This window comes from Siniperca chuatsi, linkage group LG2 (assembly GCF_020085105.1).
Source record: "Siniperca chuatsi isolate FFG_IHB_CAS linkage group LG2, ASM2008510v1, whole genome shotgun sequence".
In the NCBI taxonomy this organism is placed as follows: Eukaryota; Metazoa; Chordata; class Actinopteri; order Centrarchiformes; family Sinipercidae; genus Siniperca; species Siniperca chuatsi.
The window spans coordinates 23,816,122-23,839,421 of NC_058043.1; the positions used below are offsets into that span (position 1 = coordinate 23,816,122).

General features: G+C 40.4%; 2 protein-coding genes across 7 annotated transcripts; one reads left to right on the forward strand and one right to left on the reverse strand.

Moving 5' to 3' along the window:
* Positions 1-744: 744 nt before the first annotated feature.
* Positions 745-9,835, reverse strand: ubap1 (ubiquitin associated protein 1). 4 transcript variants are annotated; one of them, XM_044171170.1, is made up of 7 exons: positions 9,696-9,835; positions 6,425-6,473; positions 6,147-6,271; positions 4,834-5,658; positions 4,532-4,690; positions 3,867-3,968; positions 745-3,641 (listed from the first exon to the last, which is right to left on the reverse strand). In XM_044171170.1, exons 2-7 carry the CDS (start codon positions 6,462-6,464, stop codon positions 3,501-3,503), a joined length of 1,392 nt encoding a protein of 463 aa, XP_044027105.1. In that variant the 5' UTR covers positions 6,465-6,473; positions 9,696-9,835; the 3' UTR covers positions 745-3,500. The 4 variants fall into 4 exon arrangements, with proteins under 4 accessions (XP_044027105.1, XP_044027085.1, XP_044027094.1 ...); XM_044171150.1 differs by having other exon boundaries at positions 6,138-6,271; XM_044171159.1 differs by lacking the exon at positions 9,696-9,835 and adding an exon at positions 6,553-8,407 and having other exon boundaries at positions 6,138-6,271.
* Positions 9,815-21,824, forward strand: ube2r2 (ubiquitin-conjugating enzyme E2R 2). Of its 3 annotated transcripts, none has more exons than XM_044171193.1 (6): positions 9,815-9,942; positions 12,821-13,010; positions 15,204-15,290; positions 15,425-15,522; positions 16,365-16,499; positions 16,660-21,824. In XM_044171193.1, exons 2-6 carry the CDS (start codon positions 12,834-12,836, stop codon positions 16,943-16,945), a joined length of 783 nt encoding a protein of 260 aa, XP_044027128.1. In that variant the 5' UTR covers positions 9,815-9,942; positions 12,821-12,833; the 3' UTR covers positions 16,946-21,824. The 3 variants fall into 3 exon arrangements, with proteins under 3 accessions (XP_044027128.1, XP_044027139.1, XP_044027147.1); XM_044171204.1 differs by lacking the exon at positions 9,815-9,942 and adding an exon at positions 11,241-12,474 and having other exon boundaries at positions 12,814-13,010; XM_044171212.1 differs by lacking the exon at positions 9,815-9,942 and adding an exon at positions 12,421-12,474.
* Positions 21,825-23,300: the final 1,476 nt, after the last annotated feature.

The window sequence follows — 23,300 nt, forward strand, 5'->3', positions numbered from 1 at the left end:
AATCAAATCATAAGCTATCAAAAATGTGTGCTCTCTTTAAAAAAAATAGTTTTATTAGTCACAAAAATAATATAAATATTAATATTTAAATACAATTTTATTGGGCAATGTTCTGTCTATTATTTGTGTTACATCCCCTGGTATGTTATTACAATTGTTAGTGTGAACATTGAGGGCTTCTAGTAGCCACCTGGACAATCTCAGGCTAACAGGAAAAAATTATACATCTTAATATTATCAATTCTCAAGAGAGTTGGCTTACTGGATTTTTCTGAAGATCGCCATTATTTGCATGAGCACAAAGACATGACTGACATAGAAATCTGAAATCACACAGATAACTGGGCACTATGTAGGACCTTAACTCAGATCCAGTAACAGATGTCATCCATGACTTTTTAATCTTCTGTTTATTAACCCTGATGAGCTCAGGCAGACCAAATACGGCATCTATTCTGATGCATAATTGTCTTTTTTTTCTGCTGACTAGGCCACACAGCTGGATGTTTCCAGTTGCCACTGACAATACCTGGATGGACAGTCATCTGTATTGTTGCTGTCAACTTAACAGAGAGAATAAATATGCATTTGCAGTAGAAGAGAGAAAACAAGGAGCAGGAGAATTATACTCCATTATACACCAGCTTCTTGTCAACACATCTAATCTGTTGTGACCATACTTGAGAAAATAACCATTATTAAATTAAGCTAAAAAAAAAAAGCAACAATCAACAGTCTCACCACTGAAAAGATGTGCACATTTAATCATGTGGATTTTCCAAATCATTCAAGAGGAAATTAAACATTTTGCAAATCACATTTCAGGAGCTTGGGAAAGAACACTTAACGCACCCACCTTTTACTATACCATTAAGATATTTCAATGTTCATTAGATTCATTGGCGCCCCATGTTCAATTATGCAGTAACTTGGAAGTGGAAACTTGATATATAAACCCTTAAATATGATGTCCTAAATAATGTAACCAAGTTGCATTTCATCCCCACACAACTAGAAGATCGGAACATAAATAAATGGAGGCATTGATGGAGGAGGTCCAGAACCTGTTATACTGTATTCACTCCAACTTGTGTGGCTGTCAGAGGAGAGACAAGTGGACATCAACTTGCCTTATGTATGATTAAGAGAACCACACTTGAGTTATGTAAGGCGACAATAATACCACTTATGTGTTAGTCTGTAAAGTAAGAGTTCCTTTCTTCTTTATCACAGTAAATCAAGTAAATTGCAAACAGAACTGGGTGAAAACACTAATTTGTTGATCATGTAAAACACATATCAGACAAAACGCTGGCTTAAATAAGGATACTAGGTCTAACATGACACCTTGCTTGTGTCATGTTATATGCCTGCAACAAAAAATAGCAAAAACAGATTGAATGACAGAATCATGATGACGTGCGTCAAAACATAAGCAAACACTGAGATGTTTATTGTATTCGGGATGCTTGCGAGTTTGTTGCAAGCATCCAGAAGGTGGTTTATTTACTACACGCATGTGCTTATACTTCTGGTTTGAGTGGTACTGTATATTCTACAGACATGTGATTGTGAATATTTTCTATTAAAAAAGTAAATTGATGTCTGTGTTGGCAATAAATCGCACTATAACTAGATTTGTCGAACCTAGGGTTGTTCTAAAATAGATTGTTGGTTAGAAAATGTCTTTGTCCTATATTTCACAATTGCAAAAAGTACTGGACCTGCCCCAAGCAAAGTGCCAGTTTTCCGAGTCACATTTTGCTAACTTTAAGCCCTTAATCTGTTACCATGCCTCTCACAATCCCCATCAGTACCACAGAGCTCAATATTTTGGAAATTTCTTGCCATCTTTGCCGTTAGTGCAACTGAGCAGACATACTTTTTAAATTAAAACATATGTAGCATGGAAGTCAGGAGGTCCATTAACCGGCCTTTTGAAAAAATACACCCAATCAACATCAACATATGGGAAAATGTGGTGACTGAACCTTTTTTTTTTAACTTTACATTTAAGACTGTGGAGATGCCAACAAACCTAAAATCAAGATGAACATTCATTTCACATTACACATGAGAGAAAAAAAGGGGACAAGTCAACAAACCAAAGTCATGTTTGACTAGACTTTGTGGCATAAAATCCGATAACAGAATAAATGATAGAAATCAAACCTTTTCTAATTACATCTAAATTTCCAGCAAGGCTTGAAGACCATTCCTTATCTGCCAACAATTGCTTGAGGCTCAAAGTGCCAGTCAACAGTCACACAATATGAAATGTCTATTGCACTGTGATGTGGCTGCAAAAACAAGCCCCACTTACATTTTGTTTCTTTTTTTTTTTAACCACTCACTCTTTTCCAGTCTGCAAACAGAAGTCTATGACAGTTCAAAGCGTCACTTTTGTGAGTTAACATATCTTACATTATCACATCAAACTTTATTTTTTAAATGAAAGTATCAGTGTACTGTTTTAAATAAGTTGATAATCATGGAACGTGTGTCTGTGCCTGTGCAGTATGTGACACATCAGTGCCAGTGGGTTATGGGATATTTCTTATTATTTCCTACAGAGGAACTTTCCCCATTTCTCCCCACTCCTTCAACAGGTCATTCCAGTGCAGGTCGAAGAGCGTACTGGGGCAGTAGTATCTCTTATGTTCTGAGTTACAATGACTAAGGATCTATTATGCAGTTCATAAAACAGAAAGTAAAGAAATGGAATCTTCAAACTGACATGAAAAAGTTCCCAAATGAACAGAAAATGAACAGACATGAATGAATGAAAGAATAAAGTAGAACAGAACTAGGTGCAGGGCACCAGAGCAGAGAGGGCACTTCTTGAGAGTCAGTTGTCTGTCTGGCGACTGGAATTTTGTTTTGTTTTTTAATATTTTTTTTTTTTAACTTTTCATGTTAGTTGGTTCAGTTTGAAGAGCGCCTTCTCAAGACCCCCGATCCCCTCCACCATTTACTAGGTCTGCAATGAGCAGTGGAAGATGGAAGCTTAGTTGTTTGGGAGTTTTTAAGAGTTCAAACTGGTCTTTCTGTGATGCACTCAGAGCCTGTCATCAGCTCCCCGATCAGTCCTGCAGCTTTGCCTGCAGTCAGATAAACACTTCCAAGTGGAAGCAAATCAGAATGGCATCAAAACGCCCAGCCCAGTCCTTTCCAGCTCAGACATTCTTCCCATTCCTAAATACCCTAGCAGTAACAAATCCTGGAACCTAACCCCAGGATTTCTTAGGAAAAGAAACACCACCATGAAGTATTGTCACACTTTGACCCCCTCCACTACAGGCACACAGTCGTTAAGAAGTGCTGAGACACAATACGTTTTAGCACAGAGAGAGAAATACAACTGTCTCCCAGTTGTCCCTTCCACAGCCAAGGCAAGGGCAGGGCATGGTGTGATAGGGTAGGCAGAAAAAAAGGGGCTGTGTTGGGTAGTAGCGGGAGGCAAACCCTGGGCTGGGCTTTGGTTGGCTGGTTAGCTTGGCTCAGCTAGCCGCAGCCCGAGCCATCAGGTCCTCTAGAGCCTTATCCTGATCATTGTTGTGCACCAGCAGCACCTCTTTGATGGCATCCCGCTCAAATCCCATTTCGCCAAATCTTGACATTAGCTCGAGGAACTGCAAGGCCTGGAAAGGATGAAAAAAAAAAAAAACAATGCTATAGAATATATAATTTATTAATGTAATCTACAGACTTTGGCTAAATTATTAAAAGATAGGGTGATGTAGAGGTACCGCTCATATTTTAAAGACTAAACACTGTGTTTTCTAGCTTCCAGTGATTTGACTTAACATATAAACACAATGCATGTTCTTAAGATATATAGTTACCTAATGGGAAATTGTACAAACCTTTTCCTCTGAGCATTGGTACATCTCTAAACATTCCTCCACTGCACTTGCATCGAAGCCCCGCTCACACAGACGTCCGTGGACAAACATATAGTCCAGCACCTTAGACGAACAATAAGTACATGTGCATTATGTGTCTGCTTTGAACATCGTATTGTTAATTAGGCTTAAATTAGGCACTACATAAAAGACAAAAGACCATGAGGTTTCTAGTTTTATTTTGAGAAAAAAATATACTATATTGTGGGTTGAAATTAATTAATATTAATGTCCTGTAGGGTTAATTTATTGTCCTCTTTACGCTCTATGTGCTTTACATCTTATAAGTTAGTGATGTCCAATGCTAGTTCATCATTTACCAGTTATATTTTGCCTTTATTTTATCCTACATCTACTACTACCATAATCATGTGACCGTGGTTGGAAGTCATATTGTTTAGTATTAGCTGTACAGACCACAGAAACTTACCTATTAGCATAACTTTTGAGATGACAGACGGTGTGGTGTAACAACTTTATTTCAATTTAAGGCTATATTTACAGATATATGGCATTGATGCTTCACTGATTATACAAGCACACAAACAATGAACTGTTAAGCATATCGGAGAGTAAATATGCTAGGAATCCAGATTTCTGCGCATTGGTGTGAGAGGGGGTCGCACCTGCTCCACGTTCTGCCCTTGTCTCTGCATGGCCCGTAGGACGCCCTCGTAAGAATAGCCCATACCCACAAGGGTTTCCACACACTGACGCTCACTGGGGGTCATGCTGAGCAGGGCTCCGCCACACGGCAGACCAGCGGATCCTGACCCTGGGTTGGCCTAGTGTAAAAACATGAGTTAACGTCAATAAGGTTCCTGAGGTTCCTTATTTACCATCGCTGGTTAATATACATCGCTCTATCCCACACCAACTATGCACGCTATTACACTGTCAGGTATGCAGTATGTAATCTCATGCTCACCGGTTTTGGGGCGCCACTCTTGTTGTGGCTGGGTGGCTCAGGGGCAACAATCACTTGGCTCTTGGGTATGGTCAGCGGGCTGCCATTGGGTAGGTTCTGTCGGGTAGTAGGGATGGGTGCTGGGAGTGGCCTGTACCTCATTGGCTCTGGGTCACCAGAATCAGAGAGCTTGGGAAAACTGAGAGAGCGGATGTTACAGGGTCGATCATCTGTCTCCAACCCCGCTCTCCCAGGATGCCCAACTCTGTCCATGTCCAGCATCGTGACCAACCCGTTGGGTTTATGAGTAAAGCCAGGTTTGGTTGGGAGGTTGGTGTTGGTGCTGGGAGGAGACGGGCTGTTTCCACGTGACGCTGACCCTATCTGGGAGACCTCTGGTGGAGATACAGAAGGAGGAGGTTGAGGTTGGGGCTGGCTCTGGAGGATGTTCCTCAGCTCTTCCTTATCGTCCAAAGTTTTGAGCTCCAGCTTGTCAAAGGGGTCCTCTTCCCGCTCAAAGTCAGCTAGGTTGAGGCTGTGCGGCTGGGGAGTGCTAGGCTGGGTTTTCCTGGGGCCAAGGCTTGGGGCAGGCAGTGGAGTGAGGATGGCATTATGGCTCAGCCCCGCTAGGACGGGGTTCAACGCTGGTGGTAGAAGGTCCTGATCCTCTGCAGCAGACCGGGATTTCTTCCCTCCACCACCATCAATGTCCTGGGCCTGTGCCAAACACTCCCTGCTCTCTGCCTCCTGCTTGGCTGCTGCCTCTGCTGCTCTGGCCTCTGCTGCTCTGGCCTCAGCCAGTTCAACCCCCCAGCGCACACTACGCCTCTCCAGAGAAAAGTCATACTGTTGAGACCATAGTAAGAGGAAGAATGGGGATGAATAGAGAATGAGAATAATTATTAGTATAAGAGCCACATGATATTACAACTCCAGTTTAACAGATAAAACGTCTAAAAAACATGCACAGCATAATTTAAACGCAAAACATTTGAGGTTGCAGTAATATGTAAACAATACAAGGTACTGCAACTTTTTATGCAGGTATGCTAAACACCTAGCAATAACTGAAATAACTTCTGGAACTAAACTGTCACCCCATTGACAGCATGTGCTTGACTACACCTCTCTATTACTATAAGCCAAGCATAAGGAGTCTTCTAAAAATGATGCCTCCTCTCTAGTTTCCGGCATGATTACATATGACCAAAAACGTAACATTGATACACCAGAGGTTTAGCGCTGCTGTGAGGATGCTGCAGAGATGCACGTAAGTGCAGCATACCACAGCTAACACCAGTGCAAAATCAACATCTTTCCTGTACCTGACTAACCTGTGTGTCCACCAGCAAAGAGTCACAGTCTGGTGGACAGAAACCGACTGGCAGCCCCACTTTGGCTGGGCAGATGAATTTTTCATTGATCTTGAAGGGAACTTCATCAAGGTAGCTGGTGGGTCCTGTGTGCAAAAAAAACAAAGTAAGCATACATTAGAAGTATAGACACTGGAACTACAGGCACCAGCAGACCTTGAACCTACACTTCAGTGACAACTCAAAGCATCAGTGTAGTCAAACAATGAAACAAGAAAGTTTTAAAAATAGACCCTCACCATTGTTGTATGCATCTGATCCAGACTTCCTCGCAGCCATTTAGAGACTCTGAAAACAGACACCAGGTGTAAAGTTAGTAAACAGCAGGAGTGCCAAGGTTATTAATTGGCAAAGAATTGATACTTACAAGTCATAAGTAAATGTATCTTAAAAAACACACCGTGGTGCAACAGTGTGAAAACAGCCCAAAGTGGATTTCCCCAGCCCTTCAGGCTTGAGGTTTTGTCTGACACAGTAGTTTCTGATATTTAAAGTATGTATTTCGCTGAGCTCAGAAATTGGTCCTACAGAACAGCTTTGATCAAAGAATAAGAACAATGACACGTTATTACATGGCAAAGTTGTCCATGCTATTCAAATTAAAATTCTTCATTGTCCCATTGGCTTTGTACATTCCGCTGCTCTGCATCTCAAGTCACATGATCCTGTTATTTGGTCATGCCGTGTAACAATGCCTGACATTATCAACACAGAGAAGCCACTGTTTTCACATCTGATGAACACAGAACTTTGATCTGTGTGCTGGTGTAGACCGATGTTCAGCAGAAAATGTGATAGATTTGATTCTCTTGCACAGCTGAAAGGGGCTGATTTGTTAGTAAAAAGTGCTTAAAGCTCCAATAAGCTACATTTAAAATAAACACTGAATCAAATGCTAGTACTGCCTACGCCATTGAAAATCAACACCCAACTCGACAGTTCTTTGCATCTTTCAGCTCTTTGCTTTTGTGTGCTTGCTCTTTTGATTAAATCCCAATCTCACCAATCCCCCATATGACACTATAGCCAGCCATTTCCAAAACAAACTCACACAAGCCAACTGTACACAACCCACCCAACACAAAATAGCAGTCAAAGAAAATGAATGGCTGGTGAAGAAATCTGAACATCTGGCAAGCCAAAAACAGACAGATCATTTTCTCAGGAATTTGTGGGATCAGACTAGTGCTCAAAGGCAAAAGGATATAAGTCTTGGATTCATATGACTGCATCAGAATGACCGGGTTGCTCTGTGTCTACTGGACATGTAGGTGGGCAACAGGTTACTTACACATTAGCCATAAGCACCTGATAATCAAATAATATAATGCTTGAAGCTCTTCCTCCAGATTTTCTGAAATTGCTTAATGCAGCTTTAATTCACTAATGCTGGGCTCAGACTACAGGAGTTTTAAAATCCTAACCGACTGTGAAATTGGGTTGTATCAGGCACATAAGGAGAAGCTTCACAGATTTTCTTCTCTCTAATCTTAAGATTTGAAAACAATGGCGCATCACACACTAGTGGATATTATTAAGATTATTGTGGCAGAGGGAGCAAATTTTCCACCTCATGTGATCTCATGGGGGAGCAGATGTAAACAAAATGGAGATTGACGTGGTGCAACAACTTGCTGTAGTAATGCTTTGCAGTGAGAAAAAACAAAAGCAGAAGGCACGAGTCTGGATGAGAACACGGTTGGGGAGACGGGTCAACACGGGTTGTCTTTTCTTCAGCAAGAACTGGAGATGAGATTTTCATCTGTCAACAGCAGTATGCTAGCTAACGTTAGCCTAAAGGGCTACAATGTTTACCGTTGCTTGGCAACACCGTCAGCTGCTCCGGGACGCTTGTAACGCCACAGTCTCCTTGTAGACGTGTCTGTCTCATTGGCTATTGTGGGCCCGCACGGAAAGTACTGACGTAATCATCCACATTTTAATTCCTAAATATCAAACATGTTTGATATTATCGGGGCGGCCCCGATGAGTCTGCGAGCTGTTCGGGAGGTTTAAGACTGGATCTGTAAATCCCTCACATTACCGGATAAACTTGGCCGAACATCGGTCCCAGACCAGATTTCGCCACCGATTGTCAGGAGGGGTGAATCGGGGATAAATCGGCCTAAAACTCCTGTAGTCTGAGCCCGGTTTAAGACATTAACATAGTCATATATTCACTTATACTTACAGATTAACAGTTTCACTAATTACTAGTAAAAATGTACTATATGTAACGTTAGTAGTAGTAAAAAAAAAAAAACACTAAAGAGAAACCAATAATGTGTGTCTAAGGACATTAAAATATGGTTGTGTGAGTCATTATCTAAAAGCATGGTTTTGGACATAAAAACCCTGTTATCCACCTATCCCTACTGGGAATATTGCTTCATGATGTGCCTTCTACTGAAAAAAGAAAAGCAGTAGCAATACGCAGTGGACCGTAATGCACCGCAATCTGCACAATATTACCACCAGTACTGGTCAGAAAAGGCCCAGGCTCTCCCAGAGTGATGAGCGGTACACATGTGGAAATCTATAACATTAAACACATCTATGTAAAAATGCAACCAACAGACAGGTTACTTGCACTACACTAACTTGGAAGCTGTATACGTCCATTAGCCCCAATTTTGGGTTTAGTCAAAATACTCGACTCTAGACTAAAGGCTCTCTAGCTAATCATGTGTGGAAATGCGCCACGCATGATCAGGAGGGTATCTCTCGTGATCAGAAGGTTATCTCCTGAGCTTTAACTCGTTTTAATTTAGTAGTTGCCCTATAACTTAGTAACATTAGCTTACAGAACTTAGGGATAATGTTATATAACACCCTCCACCACAAGTTGCTGTTCTCCGTGGTATTTTAACAACTTAGCTAACGTTAGTAGTCACGGTTAGAGTACAGTTAAGTCAAGTTAGTATTAATATTCCAGATATCAGTGAAAACCACAACAACACAGGACAACTTGCCAAGGTAAGGTTAGGTTAGTTCATTTAGGGGGAGCTGAACTGCTTCTAACTTAAAACGATAACGTCGCAGTAACTGTAGTTCATCACATTTTCAGGCAAGTTTAGATTAACATAGCAAATGTCAAGGCTCCCAGCTGTCACGTATGCCTCGCAATATTGCTAGCAGACGCATTGAAGTAAGTTATATTCATTAACTAGCATTTCCTAAGTTATGACAGCGTTAATTAGCAACAAGCTAGGCTATTACTATCTTGCCCTGGTTAACTTACTCCTACCTCAACGTGCTAAGAAGCCAACGTCGGGTATGACATTACTTGGTATTAGCGGGATATTAAGGTCGAATACGTGAATTCACTGACAATCATCACAAGCCACTGGCTAATGTTTTTTGGGGAAAGCTACCATTCATGCTAATACGCTTAGCTTCGCCAGTGGCCTGGCTGTAACGTTATGTGGCTGGATAGCATAGACTGCTGTCTCTGCTGGCACCGCCCCTGAAACAAAACAGAGCTCACATATAAACACAGAGTCCTCTCACCTGTATCTGCTCCGTCTTGTTCTTTCAAAATCCAAACGACGTCTCGTCGAGGTGGCACTCAAATATAAACTATTCTCCGAGTGAGTTTTATTTATACTGAAATCTCTTTCCTGCTTCAGCGTGGGACGCCATCTTGATTTGTCAAGCTCCCTTCCACTGGTTCCTATCTGACGTCACTCACGTACATGACGTCAGAACATCGCCACAACACTACATCCAGCTGTGTGTCAGTGGTGTTAGCATACTGGTAGGTACTGTTTTGAAAGAAAAGGTAGCAAAAACAGTGCTTCTCATTATTCAGATCAAGTGTTAATTTTTAATAATATTATTGGCATTGGAGGAGTACAACAAAATGCATTTGCAAATCCCTCATTGTGATGCATGAAAGGAAAACAAGGCGCATACACAAAACTATATTGAAGGCAAGATACATCTACTAACAGTGGGCTACTAACTACGCAATAATATAAAATACAAACCTAAAAAAAATGTCATGAAAAGAAGTGCACATTTCATTTGTTTCATTCACCTGGAGCTGACAAAGTTTATTAATTTGCATTGCATGCGATCTTCATTGTAGTATTTGTTAGAAAAAGCTGGCTGAAAGAGGCTGACCTATGATGATGATGATGATGATGCCAGGATTCCCTTGAAAAAGAGATTCTTAATCTTAATGGGACCTATCCTGGTTAAATAAAGGTTAAATAAAAATAAAGATGATGAAGATGGCAATATGATTAAGTGAAATCAAGTCATCAAAGAGTTGATTGGGGGAAACACTAAACTGCCTCACGTCAATTTCTATGTTACCCTTTAATGTAATTCTCTCCAGTGTTTTCTTAGAGAAATTTATACTTTCCTGCTTTAGAAAGAAACATATACATCGCTGTGGTTGTGTTATTATTATTTTTTTAAAGGCCATAACTAACAACCTGGTCAAGTCTTGGAGCCCTCAAGATGTCTGATTATAAGACTGAGTGACAGAGCAGCATCTTCTATTCCCAATTCTGAACCAAAGTTAACTGATTTATCTGCTTTAGACTGAGAATTTGTGTAGACAGACAGACTAGATCATTATTTCATTAATTTCTGAAATGAAGTAATAGTGGTCAAATTTGAAATACCACGCACCACTTACGTAGTCTAGTATTTATTAGAAATAAAACTGTCAAACTATCAAAATACCTTTATTCATTTCAAAATGATGGCAGTGAAGGACACTAAATGATGTAATCAATTAGGCTATGAAAGATAATGAGGTAAACTAATCTATTCAGATAAGCCACTCATTGTTGTCCGAAGTGATTCTGATTAACTAGAGGTGATAGCAGCATATGTCAAGTGTTGATCAACTTTTCCATAAACTCACAATGAAAACAAATACCATTATAACACAGGCCTACATTAATAATAATACAAATAATAACTTTATTTATATAGCACCTTTCAAAAACAAAGTTACAAAGTGCTTTACAATAAAACATATAATAAAAGCAAATAAGATTCAGAACTTAAGATATAAACATGATAAAATGATTTAAATAATTGCAACAAATACCATCAGATTAAGAAAAAGCCATACGATAAAAGTGAGTCTTAAGACGAGATTTAAAAGGAGGATACTGTGTTTGCCTGCCTGAGATCTCTAGGCAGGGAGTTCCACAGCTGAGGGGCCTGGAAAGCAAAAGCCTGGTAAACAATTATTACAATTTAATAAAAGGCATATCATTGTAAAATATGGGACCTATAGGACATACAGTACCTGAAATTAATTTAGGCTTTTTTTACAAAGTTAAGCAATATAATAAACTTTATTTATTATTAATTTGCCATCTCTGAAGTAACCATAGACCTAGTCCTAAATTCAAGCAGATGTTTATTGTTGTTTTTTTAGGTCATACTTCACAAACGTTCAAAACAACAACGTAGCCCAACTTAAGTGAAAAGAAACATGAAATGTAAGGTAACGTTGAGCTGCAGGTTTGCTGATCAATAAAGCGATGCTAATGGAAATAAATTAACGTAATCGTTTTATTTTATATGGTTATGGTAGTAACTTTTAAAACGTCTAATATTGTAATATGTACCAATGTGTGAATGTCTTAATTGTTATTTTTCTTTTTTTTTTCAGCATCGAGTGCGCGCACGTCACGTTCAGACCGTACGTGCTTTACGTTCTGTAGACACGCGCAATGATAGCCGGAAGCACCGATGAGAGGAAAATAAAAATCGATGAAATCCACTGTAATTCGCGAGTGTACACATCTCACTTACTGTCCTTTTCGCGACCGTGGGCTCGAATTTATCAGACTTTTACACTGCCACTGTGCCGGAGGGGACGGCAGAGAGCAGAAAAGCTGCTCCATTTCAACGAAGTTGCTCGGTAGGGGTTTAGCTGACGTGTGGAGAAGTTGAGACTGCCAGAGAGCAGCTAAACAAACATAAACAAGCAGGGATCAGCTGAGCGCCTGTCCGAACCGAACCAGCAGCACGGAGATATGTCAGGGAGGACGAGTTTCCTCTTTTGAGCCCAAGAATGATCCACAGGAGACCGTGACTTACACTCATACTAGCTCCATGTCAACTGTCAACACTGGCACACAAAGAATTTCGGCAACACAACACGAGGACCAGCCATAGGCTTTAGCAGAAAATCCACTGCTCCTGTCACTGTCTCTTTGTCAAGACATAGCCAGGCTAGCAAGGACAACCAATGAGTTTACCTTCCAGTTTTCAACTGTAACGAAACGAATACTTATTACAGTTCAAGGAGACAGAGGTAAACACTTTTTTATTAACTTTGCTTTTTCCCCATAAAGGGCCTGCGAACTAAACCACTGACCTAAGCTAGCTTGGCAGGCCACATATCCTGTTTGTGATTGGATTCTTTATGTGGCTATTATCTATTCAGGCTTGCTGTTTCTTTTGTCCTAGCATGTTCTAGAAAGACTAATGTCAATACAAACAAAGCTAACACATTGTAGGTGTGCAGAGTCAACAGTAACCATGAAATTGATATATATGAAATTTAAGTAGAACCCTGACAGCATCATTAAGCCCATCATTTTTCTTTCCACTCTACGATATCCCCCTACCTTTCACTGATCTGCGGCCACTGGTGTCAGAAGTGGGATTAACATGGCCCACCAGGCAACTCCTAGTTCCCAGAAGGCCCTGATGATGGAGCTGAAATCTCTGCAGGAGCAGCCGGTTGAGGGCTTCCGCATCACTCTGGTGGAGGAGTCTGACCTCTACAACTGGGAAGTGGCCATCTTCGGGCCCCCAAATACCCTGTATGAGGGAGGCTACTTTAAGGTGGGACAAAACTTTCTAATGCCAAAAGGGCAGGAAGTTATAAATTCAGAATAGTCAAAACAAGGCAAAGTGTTTAGATAATGAGACACATTATATTCAGTAGTAGAAGATTATATATATGTATACAGTGCAACTGTATATATAGGGGATTGCTGCAACAGCCCAGTGACTGTGTTTGAACCCAAAGTCTCAGACCAAGCAAAGTCTTATTATAATGGTTTTAAAAACTAGAATTCAGCAATGACCTGTGTCACCTCTACCTGCTCCCCTCTGCTGGTCAGGCAGCCATTTATATTTCTTTAATTTTTAGCCCCTGCATTCTCCTTGTCCAGCTTTCTCCCCCCTCGCTGTATGATGGTTGTACTTCAGATGGCTATTTTTAGCTGCAAGACCGATATAAATGGCACCTCAGCACAGAGAACGAGTAAGAGAGAAGGGCATGATGAGACTCATCTTCCTTTATTTCATGTTACTTCTTCAGTGAAACATCTAGAAAATGCGGTACAGTCAGTGAGAGTGACCGCATTCAAGTTGGGGCAATGCAGATGATGCCGTAGCCTTCCAGCATATGCCAAAATAATCCAGAGCAGGCGTCCTGTAGCTGACCATCATTGATTGAGTTATGCTTTGTCTTTACAGCGACATCCTTGTGTCAAACCAATTTTATTTATGTATCCTTGAATGACAAGTTTGTTTCAGAGGGTTTTTACAATTTGTACAACATATTATATTACACCTTCTATCCTTAGACCTTGCGGTCAGATAAGGAAAAACTTCACACACAAAAACAGGGGGGGAAATGGGAGAGACCTCAGAGCAACATAGGAGTTGACGAGACAGATGTACAGTAGGTGCCATAGCTAGAGTTTCCAATTTACCTAACCTGCTTGTCTTTAAAAGCAACATGTAACATATAACATAGAGCCTGCCCACACTTTCAAACCCAGACACTTCTTGCTTTGAGGCAAATTGTGCTTACCCCTGAGCCACTGTGACACCCACATAATTACATAAATAAATATAATTCTAATGCTGACTTGTTGAGTCTGGTATACTACAGAAAGAAATTCCTTGACAGTTATATGTTGGTGCGGGTGTAAATGACCTGCATTTAATGAAGTATTGCTGGAAGAGATTGACAAGTGTAACTATGTAATGTGCTGAACCCTGCGCGGCTCCTGTGGCACAGTGGGTTAAAGAACATACCACGTGTTTTCTTGCATTTGGGACGGGGACAAGATGTTTTTGTGTGTCTCTATATGTCAGTATGGTAATTGATAGATACTTAACATTGAAACTAGTGCCAGTGTGTCATGACGTCAGTGTTTTTAATGTCCTAAGGCTGCACTAGTGTACTTGTGGAGTAATGATAGTCCTATCTTGTGGCAGCAGTTCATTGAGAGCTGGGGTGGTGTTACACACACACCCAAGCCTACAAGCCTTTCACCTAGATAATTGTGCAATACTTTGGAAAGAAAACAGAACCAGAAGCATCAACTGTTATGTCACCTAATGTCTTTCTTTTAACATGGATGTCAAGTGCTTGGCGGTGTGATTGTAGGCATGGCTGAATGTATGATACATTTCTCTGTTGTGACCTATTTCAAATGAAAGGGCACAGGAAGCTACTTTCTGGTTGACTACTTGCTGTTAGTCAACTTCTGAGACTAGACAAGTCAGTCAAGAGAGATCTTATTTTTTATGCAATATTACAGTTTGACTTGAACAGCGAACAGAATCCACTTTATCATATCAGTCCAGTCTGGACATATGCAATTTATACTTATATTTATACCTTTCTTACTTTCTGAATCGTAAAATCAAATTAATAGCAACTTGTAACCCCATGAGACACCTGCAAAACGATGTAGTTTCATGTTGTTTCACTTCATTATTTTTTTAGGAAGTACCAAGGAAGAATTTAATTTGTCTCACTAGAGGAAGGATGGTTTGCAAAGATTACAAACTTGTAAAACATGTATTTTGTTTATTTAGACATATAAAGTGTGTTTTTTCCTATTCAACATTTCAGTGTGCTGCTACACTAACCTCCAAACCAACAACCCACATCTTCCTGGTGTCTCTTCACCCTCAAGCTGAGACCCACAGGCTCAAAGGACTTAGCATAACAGAAGTCAAGCTTGTCTGTCTATAAAACATGTGTTGACTGTCAACCTCTGTTTGTTCTCCCAGGCACACATCAAGTTCCCAGTTGACTACCCGTACTCCCCACCAACCTTCCGCTTCCTCACTAAGATGTGGCACCCCAACATCTACGAGGTAAAACGTTTAGCGTTTGTCATTAAATGTTTTCACACAATTTTTGTAGCCATTATCATGCCAATTTGTCATTTGTATAGTTTATTAAAATTTAGGGGCTGAATGTTATACCGTGTCTTTTGTTCTTGTTCCAGAACGGAGACGTGTGCATCTCCATCCTGCACCCTCCTGTCGATGACCCTCAGAGCGGGGAGCTACCGTCTGAAAGGTGGAACCCCACCCAGAACGTCAGGTAATTTCTGCCACACAATAGCTGCTTCTGTATGCACGTCAGCATAGACATGCAGTCTTTTTATAACTTTTCTGTTATTTTGAATGCAATGTGGATATTCATTTAAGCACTGGGTTATAAGTACAGTGGACTTCATTTAAAAACTTGGGCTCAGTAATGGCACACTACCTTAGCCTGATAACCAAACGGTTAAGGCGCATACCATATAACCGCAACGTCCGCAATTTGATACCTATGTTGCATGTCACATCCCTCTCTCTCTCCCCATGTTTCCTGTCCACTATCTAATAAATGCCAAAAAAAGAATCTTTTAAAAAAATGAATGAAAGAAAGCTAAGGATAGAGGATTTCCCATGCTCGTCTACAAAAAGAACAAATTAAAAAAAAGTCACATGAAATGTTGTCAATGAAGTGATATACATAGAGCATAAATCAAATGTCATTTTCAAACTGCAAAATCAAGACCGGTGTAAATTAACAGTTCACTTTTAGCATTCCTTTGATCTGTTTAACATCTTAAGAACAAGACACTACTGCAGGGTAGCTTTCAGAATTCCTTTTAAATTTAACGTGTCAGCAAGACTCGTTTTTGTCGAGGACTAGAGGTAAAGTGCTGAGTCTGTATTTGTAAACCTGAGCAGATTGGTGCAGCATGTAATTGAGCCTCAAGGGGAAAAAGAGGTGAGTTAACGCCTCTGTCTGGGCTGGGACGAAAGCTTACTGCAGTTTCAAAAAGCCTAGTGTAGAGCTTTTCATTCATACAATGACAGCTTTTGATATTGGAGCGTCCTCATTTTCTGTCTGTGTGTGTGTGTGTGTGTGTGCTGTTCTTTCATGATCAGGACTATCCTGCTTAGTGTGATCTCTCTGCTCAATGAGCCCAACACCTTCTCTCCGGCCAATGTGGATGCGTCTGTCATGTTTCGCAAATGGAGGGACAGCAAAGGCAAGGACAAGGAGTATGCTGAGATTATCAGGTAATACACAATATTGAGTATCAATATTGATTTCATGCACGTACAGACAAATGTACAATGTGCTTTCAGAGAATCTCATACACCAATAAACTATATTGATAGTTATTCCACTCAGAACATTGAACACTGACTTTGATTTCATTCCCATTTGTTCCCACAGGAAGCAGGTGATGTCAACAGCGGCAGAGGCCGAGCGCGATGGCGTCAAGGTGCCGACCACATTGGCAGAGTACTGCGTCCAGACCAGGGTTCCCTCCCAGGACAGCAGTTCAGACCTTCTCTATGATGACCTCTATGACGACGACATGGAGGAGGAGGACGAGGAGGAAGACGAGAGCGAGATGGAGTCCGTAGGTGAAGCCGGGGGGATCAGCGCCGCGGAGGACGGCGGGATGTCCACCAGACGTTACGACAACCAGGACGACTCTGGCAACGAAGACTCGTGATGATCTGGATGATAACTCCTCCCTGCCAACTCCCTCTACCACCCTCCTTCTTTTATGTGTTGCGTTACAGTTTTCAGTGTGTGTGTGTGTGTGTGCGCGTGTGCGTGTTTGCACATACAGTGGGGTCAAAGGTCTACTGCCAAAAACTTTTCATCATTTATTAAACAAATACAAATAATAGGTCTCAAATGCTATTAGATACATTTTCAGAAAAGGTTTGCTGGTACTGTTTTCACTGAAAGTCAGAATTTGGTGTTTCCACCGTTTGCCTTAATTACAGCTTGCATCTGTCCGGCATCAGATGTTTTGCAGAGTTTGAGAATTGAAATTATTCCAGCACGGTTTGAGAGCACCCCCAGAGCGTTTTTGATGTTACGTTATATTTCACGTTTTTAAATGTTCCCATTGAGGAGGTTGAGGATCCATCCTTTTCCACACTACTCTAAACCAGAAATAATGGCATAAAGAGAGAGAGAGAGAATAGAGTGGTATTACTCTACAGTCAGTGTGTGATTAATCATGTGCAAGTTACTGACTCCAGACAAGGCAAAACATCCCCATATCTGAATATTTCTATCGCCTTGCTTAACTCTAGTTTTTAGTCCCTGTTGTATTGCTCTTTCATACAACCAACTCCTCACATGCTGTGCTGTAAGTTCTTTGGTTGCGACCATGAATTTGATTTCTTTTCTTTTGTAAACAGTTTTTTCAAAGTCTTCAACAATGAAATTTCAGTATTGTTCAATCCATGCTAAACCATTAGACTTGTTTTGCCATTAAAGAAGTGGTTTGGTAACTGCTACAGTTTGTTGGTCTGTTAACTGTAGTTTTGTCAGCTGGAGACGTTGTTGTGCCGGCTTTGCATCTTGGATGCAGATGCTGTTCTGTCTGATAAGGACGTTGGCTTTATACCATGGTGCCATCTGTAGGTCAGTCTGATCCCTGGTTCCAGCCTGTTAACCCTTTTTTCATGTTCAGGCATTACCCGTAGTAACAGTTAATTAGTTATTAAAAGACCATACTAATTAACATTGTGTTGGAGCATACATGTGTTAATATTTGAATTATACTGCATACATGTACACATACATGTATCACATATACCAGTATTTCAGCATTACTTACATGCATTTCCCAAAGATAAAAATTACTCGTATCAGTTCTAAATAATGTGGTCTTTTCGCAAAGTAAACTAATTGTCTTAGTTTTTGATAAATGATGAAAACAAACTGTCTTTGTGGTGGTCACTTGAAACCCGCTGTAGCTGGCCTGCTCTTCGCCTGGCTAGTCCACGTCAAATTGTATGGTTTTGTTCTAAAAGATTAGCTCTATCCATTGTGTCTTTACTCATTGCTGTTTTTTATGTACTCCTTTTGTTTAGTTGGTTGACATTTTGTCCTCCCTGACTTGTCCCTTGCATTTCCCGGGATGGCTCAAGACAGTCTGGCTAACAGACACTTTGCTGTTTGGCTCATTAACCAGTCGATGAGCTGGCCAACTTGTCCTTTCACTGTCCATCAGTGTGTCCCATGGCAGAATATCTCTGTCCATCTCATGCCTGTCTGTTCGACTTTGATGCAATCAACTTAAACTTGCAAACACAGGCTCTGCCGTGACTCCTCCCCTCTTGGACCCACCTTCAGTAGTGTCCATCATAACTGCTCCCACATGATCCCTCAAAGTAACGTCATTTGGTTGGGAGGTGAACAAGGTTAAGACTTTTTCTCACGTCACCTCCTACACCTGTCTCTGCCTCTTAAACCTCAGGGCCTCAATAGACTTTCAATGAGAGAGAAAAAACAGTCAAAGAGAAACTTATCACACAAACTGCTCCTCACCTCCATCTCCTTTTCTTACTTTCTGCATCACCGGGTGGTTTCAGAGAGCATAGGAGGAACTGAAAGTCTCCAATCCCACCGCGAGCGTGTTTACACGTGATTGAGTGTTGCTGTTGTTCCTGATCAGGGTCCTGTAAGTTGTTTTCTTCTTGGTAGGGTAGAGTCAAATAAAAAAATTCAAAATACACCTATAGGGACTTTCTCCTCAAGACAATGCTCACATTATGTTGCGATAGATGTGAAAATGTTATGTTTTTGCGCCGTGACTCCAACTTCAGCTTAAATACGTAGTCAAATCTGGACATTGTTACTGTGCTACACCACATCCGGAGTCTGTTTATCGACAGGGACGAAATCATCATGCAGCTTAGCTACATATTTGCATTTGAATGAATATGACAGATTGCCTGTTATCTGTGTGTATGTGTATATGTATGTGTGTGTGCGCATTTACTATTCATTATTCATCTACTGACTTTCATGTCAGGGTTTTCTTGTTCCTGTCTCTGTGGAACAGGTGCAGACTTCTGTCACACGAGTGAGTTTGCTCAAATGACCTTTTGGACTTTGTCCAGTTGAGAAAACATTCAGTGTGCTTGCACTGTGTTCTAGTGCTGTTTTGGGAGGCCTGAACTGGCCCTCTGTGTATTAACCTTTTGAACACACTGAACTGAATAATGTGACTAATATTACTTGTATGGCATCGAGTAAACCACACATTTTGAGCTGTGTTTTATGGTTGGGTATGAATCTGTCGCCCTTTTCAACACAACGGAGCACTGCGCAAACCTTTCATTCAAATGGATGGATTTTATGCCAAGGAAACCAAGTACAGCCCCACAACTGTTCAAGACTATGGAGCAATGGATGCATGAAGTGGATTTAACGCTGTTTGAATAAACTCTTTAAGAGATGCCTTTTGGATTTTAATGTGAAGCCAAAGGAGTGAAACATTTCCTCCTGGCCCTGTGCTTTGGAGACTCAAAGAGGATGGGGAGAGGAAATCCACTCCTGAATCAGATCTTTAATGGATTTCCACAACAGAAAGTGGATAGATGCCAGCGATTCTGAACTTTGACTCTTGATGTGGTCCCCATGTTTTGCCCATCCCTCACCATATAGAGAAGATGTAAAAACGTAATGTACCAATCTCTTCCTGCTAATGGACTAGTTTGATGTATTGGGGAAAACGCTTACTCGCTTTGTGGTGGAGAGTTAGATGAGAAGATCCATACCATTCTAACGTCTGACCATTTAATAAGAAACTATAGCCAAAAGCCAATTTGCTTAGCTTTGCGCAAAGACTTGAAACAGAGGGAAACAGCTAGTCTGGCTCTGTCTAGCGGTAACAAAATCCGCTAACTAGCACCTCTTAAGTTCACTAATTAATACCATTATATGTCGTTTTTGGCCAAAAACCAAAGTGTAAAAACTGCAATCTGTCGTTTTATGGGGCGTTTTATGTGCCGTACTATATCTTGGCTGGGATTATAACTTCCCAAAGTCTCCGCTGGTTGCCTGGCAACTGCTTAAAGCCAAGAAATAGTCCAGCGCATAACCCCAATAAAACAGCAAATTATCATTCTTACACTTAGATTTTTGTACAGATTAAACAAACAAGATACAATGTCTTAATGAGTGAGCTTTAGAGGGGCTGGCAGGCTGAAGTTGGTGCCATAGGACAGAACCAGGCTAGCTGTTTTTCCTTGTTTCCAGTTTTTATGCTAAGCTAAGTTTGTTGGCTGTAGCTTCATATTTAATGGACAGACATGAGAGTGGCATTAGTCTTCTGATCTAACTCTCTGCCAGAAAGCAAACAAGTGTATTTCCCAGCATTTTAAACTATTCCTTTTAATATGAAAGCTCCAGCCAGCAGCCGGTTAGCTTAGCTTAGAACAGAGACGGGAACAGGGGAAACAGGTAGCCTGGCTCTGTCCAAATGTAACAAAATCCATCTACCAGCACCTCTAAAGCTCACAAATTAACACATTATAACTTGTTTCTTTTTTTATGTAAAAAGGAAAGGTTGTGGTTTTACCAGGAGTTTTGTGCCGGCCTATTTCTTGGCCAGGAGCCGTGACTTCCTGAAGTCTACCTTTGGACCTTTGTTTCCAGCCTTTGTGCTAAGCTAAGCTAAGTGGCTGCTGGCATTAGCTTCATATTTAACAGACACAAATGAGAGTGGTATCAATCTTCTCATCTAACTCTCGGCAAGAACGCAAATAAGCACCCCCCCCAAATGTCGAATAATTGCTTTAAAGCCAAGTTTTTGCCTCCCATCACAAATTTAGAAATCAGAATTGGTATTATTGCTTTTGTTAGAGTAAAGTCTAAGTCAAAATCCTTTATGATAGCAATTCAGTGATCAGTTTAGAGCTCTTCAATGTTAAAATCCTCCTCTTTTTTTACTGAAATGTATGCCTTGTTTTTATAATGAGGGCAGGTGGAGAAAAGCTAAGGCCTTTTGAGGGAAGAGAGCAACCAACAATTATCTCTGAGGGATGACAATAATTCCTAAACTCAACCTAAGAAATGACTCACTAAAAAGGTCTGCAGTCTGAGATGTTGAGACAAAAGACTGAATGAAATCATTTTGTTCATTTAATCTGTGTGTGAGCATGTGTGTGTATTTTTTTTTTTTTTTAAGTGTGGGCCTTCACATGGTCACACACTTAATGGACTGACCTGCGTGTGTCCACAATGCTACCACAATGTGTCCACACCTATTGATGTTAATGCTGTCCTTGTTGGTTTCTTCTTTGATTTTATGTCATTTTTTTCCCTCATCATTTTGTGTTTGTGAGGATGCAAATGTCACTCATAAAGTTTCTATTGTAAAAAAAAAAAAAAAAAATAATTGCATTGTTGGGTTTGTTTGCAATATAGCTTTGATATCTGTTGCTAAGCCCACATGTCATGGAAAACAGACAACACAGCAAGTTGGTTTTTGGAGTAAAATTAGGAGTGATATGCAAATGGAGCCATACAGTTATTGTGGTTAACTTGGGAAATCATTCAAAATAAAACAGTATGTCATTGAAGCCTGCTGAAAGGTTTTCACCTTATTTTGCCATTGACCACTGGTCACTACTACATGCTACATGGATTATTGGTGTGTTATAGTGAATTTATTAGTTTAAAATGTTAGTTCCCCCAATCACATAAAAACATACCCCTAGTGGTGTCCAGCCATACATATAGTTCTGGTTTAATTTGTCCAGATGTTGAGATATCTGTCTCTGAGATTTCTGCCTACACTCCAATACAACTGGAAAATTGATGTAGTGCACGCAGCATTGGAAGAAAATTACTTCTAACTAATCCTACAGCAACACGTGTTTCCAAAAACGAATGTCCCTGTTGCTCTGGATAATCTATAGACCTCACTGTGAACAGCTTTTATTTGAACTACTTTCTGCTGAAGAAACAGTCCCTATGAGACCTGTTGACAGTCTGACATTGTTCCGGGGAAATCATGTTGCTGTTGAATGTTTTTAATAACATTTTTGAATGCTTTGAGCACCACAAACAAAATTCCATTCATTGTACTGACCTCCACTTACTTGTTCATTGCTGTTTCTGTGTTTCCTGTGCATCCTTAAAATACCGAAGAAAAATGGCATTTCAATGAAGTGAGCACTTCCACCCTGCTTTATGAGTTTAAAGAACATATTTGTTTCTAATTACCCTTATTTCATCCCTTCAGCAGAGGCTATTAATGTAATACTGCAGCATGACATTGAGAGCAGAACATGTTCCTGTATATAGTACGTAATGTGGAAGTACCATTAACCAGGGTCAAGTCCCACTTTGATTGTCACCATTTGCTGGTAAGAGAACTTTGGATAAAATGTTATGTGTGCTACTTCCAGCTTTTTAGGTTTGTACTAGATCGATAAAGTATAACTTGATTTCACAACACTGTTAGACTGTCAATATGACAATATGAGTCGTTGTCGACTGGATTAAAAAATACATTGAATATTATGACTTTGCCCAGATTATTAACAGTGTCCATGATGACCACTGCTCAGTCATCTCATCTCAAAATGAGGAAGGGTGCCAATGCTGACTGGTTTCAATTATTTTTGTCTTAAATCACTTGCTTTTTCACTGAAAAACATCCTTCCATCAGTGAAGGAGAGACACCACAAAAAGTAAATAAGACCTGGCAATGTCTCAAGTGTCCACAATCTTATTTATGGTGTTTGCAAATGGTTTCATTAGTGGACTAAGGGCTATAAAATATATAGTTTAGTATATAAACCCTGAAAAGTATTGTTAACCTGATGTTCATCGTTTGACATTTATGATAATATATATTCACCCACAATTAATAGTCTCTATTCAATTTTACAGCCATAGTTTCTAACATAATAAAATGATCTCCATTACTGGCTTTTAATTTCTGCACAGGAACTAATTTGCAAAAGTAATAGGTGTATCTCACTTTTATTTGGATGCAGAGATCTGGGGGAAAACGCCTGAAGGATGTTACTGAGCTCACAGGTCATCTA

Coding starts and splice junctions, on each gene's coding strand:
- ubap1 (XM_044171150.1), bottom strand. CDS start 6,464: ATGGCTGCGAGGAAGTCTGGATCAGATGCATACAACAATG. Junction 5,659..6,137: donor TGGACACACAGGTTAGTCAG/GTACAGGAAAGA, acceptor TGGTCTCAACAG/TATGACTTTTCTCTGGAGAG. Junction 4,691..4,833: donor AGAGTGGCGCCCCAAAACCG/GTGAGCATGAGA, acceptor TTTTTACACTAG/GCCAACCCAGGGTCAGGATC.
- ube2r2 (XM_044171193.1), top strand. CDS start 12,834: ATGGCCCACCAGGCAACTCCTAGTTCCCAGAAGGCCCTGATGATGGAG. Junction 13,011..15,203: donor ATGAGGGAGGCTACTTTAAG/GTGGGACAAAAC, acceptor TTGTTCTCCCAG/GCACACATCAAGTTCCCAGT. Junction 15,523..16,364: donor AACCCCACCCAGAACGTCAG/GTAATTTCTGCC, acceptor TTTCATGATCAG/GACTATCCTGCTTAGTGTGA.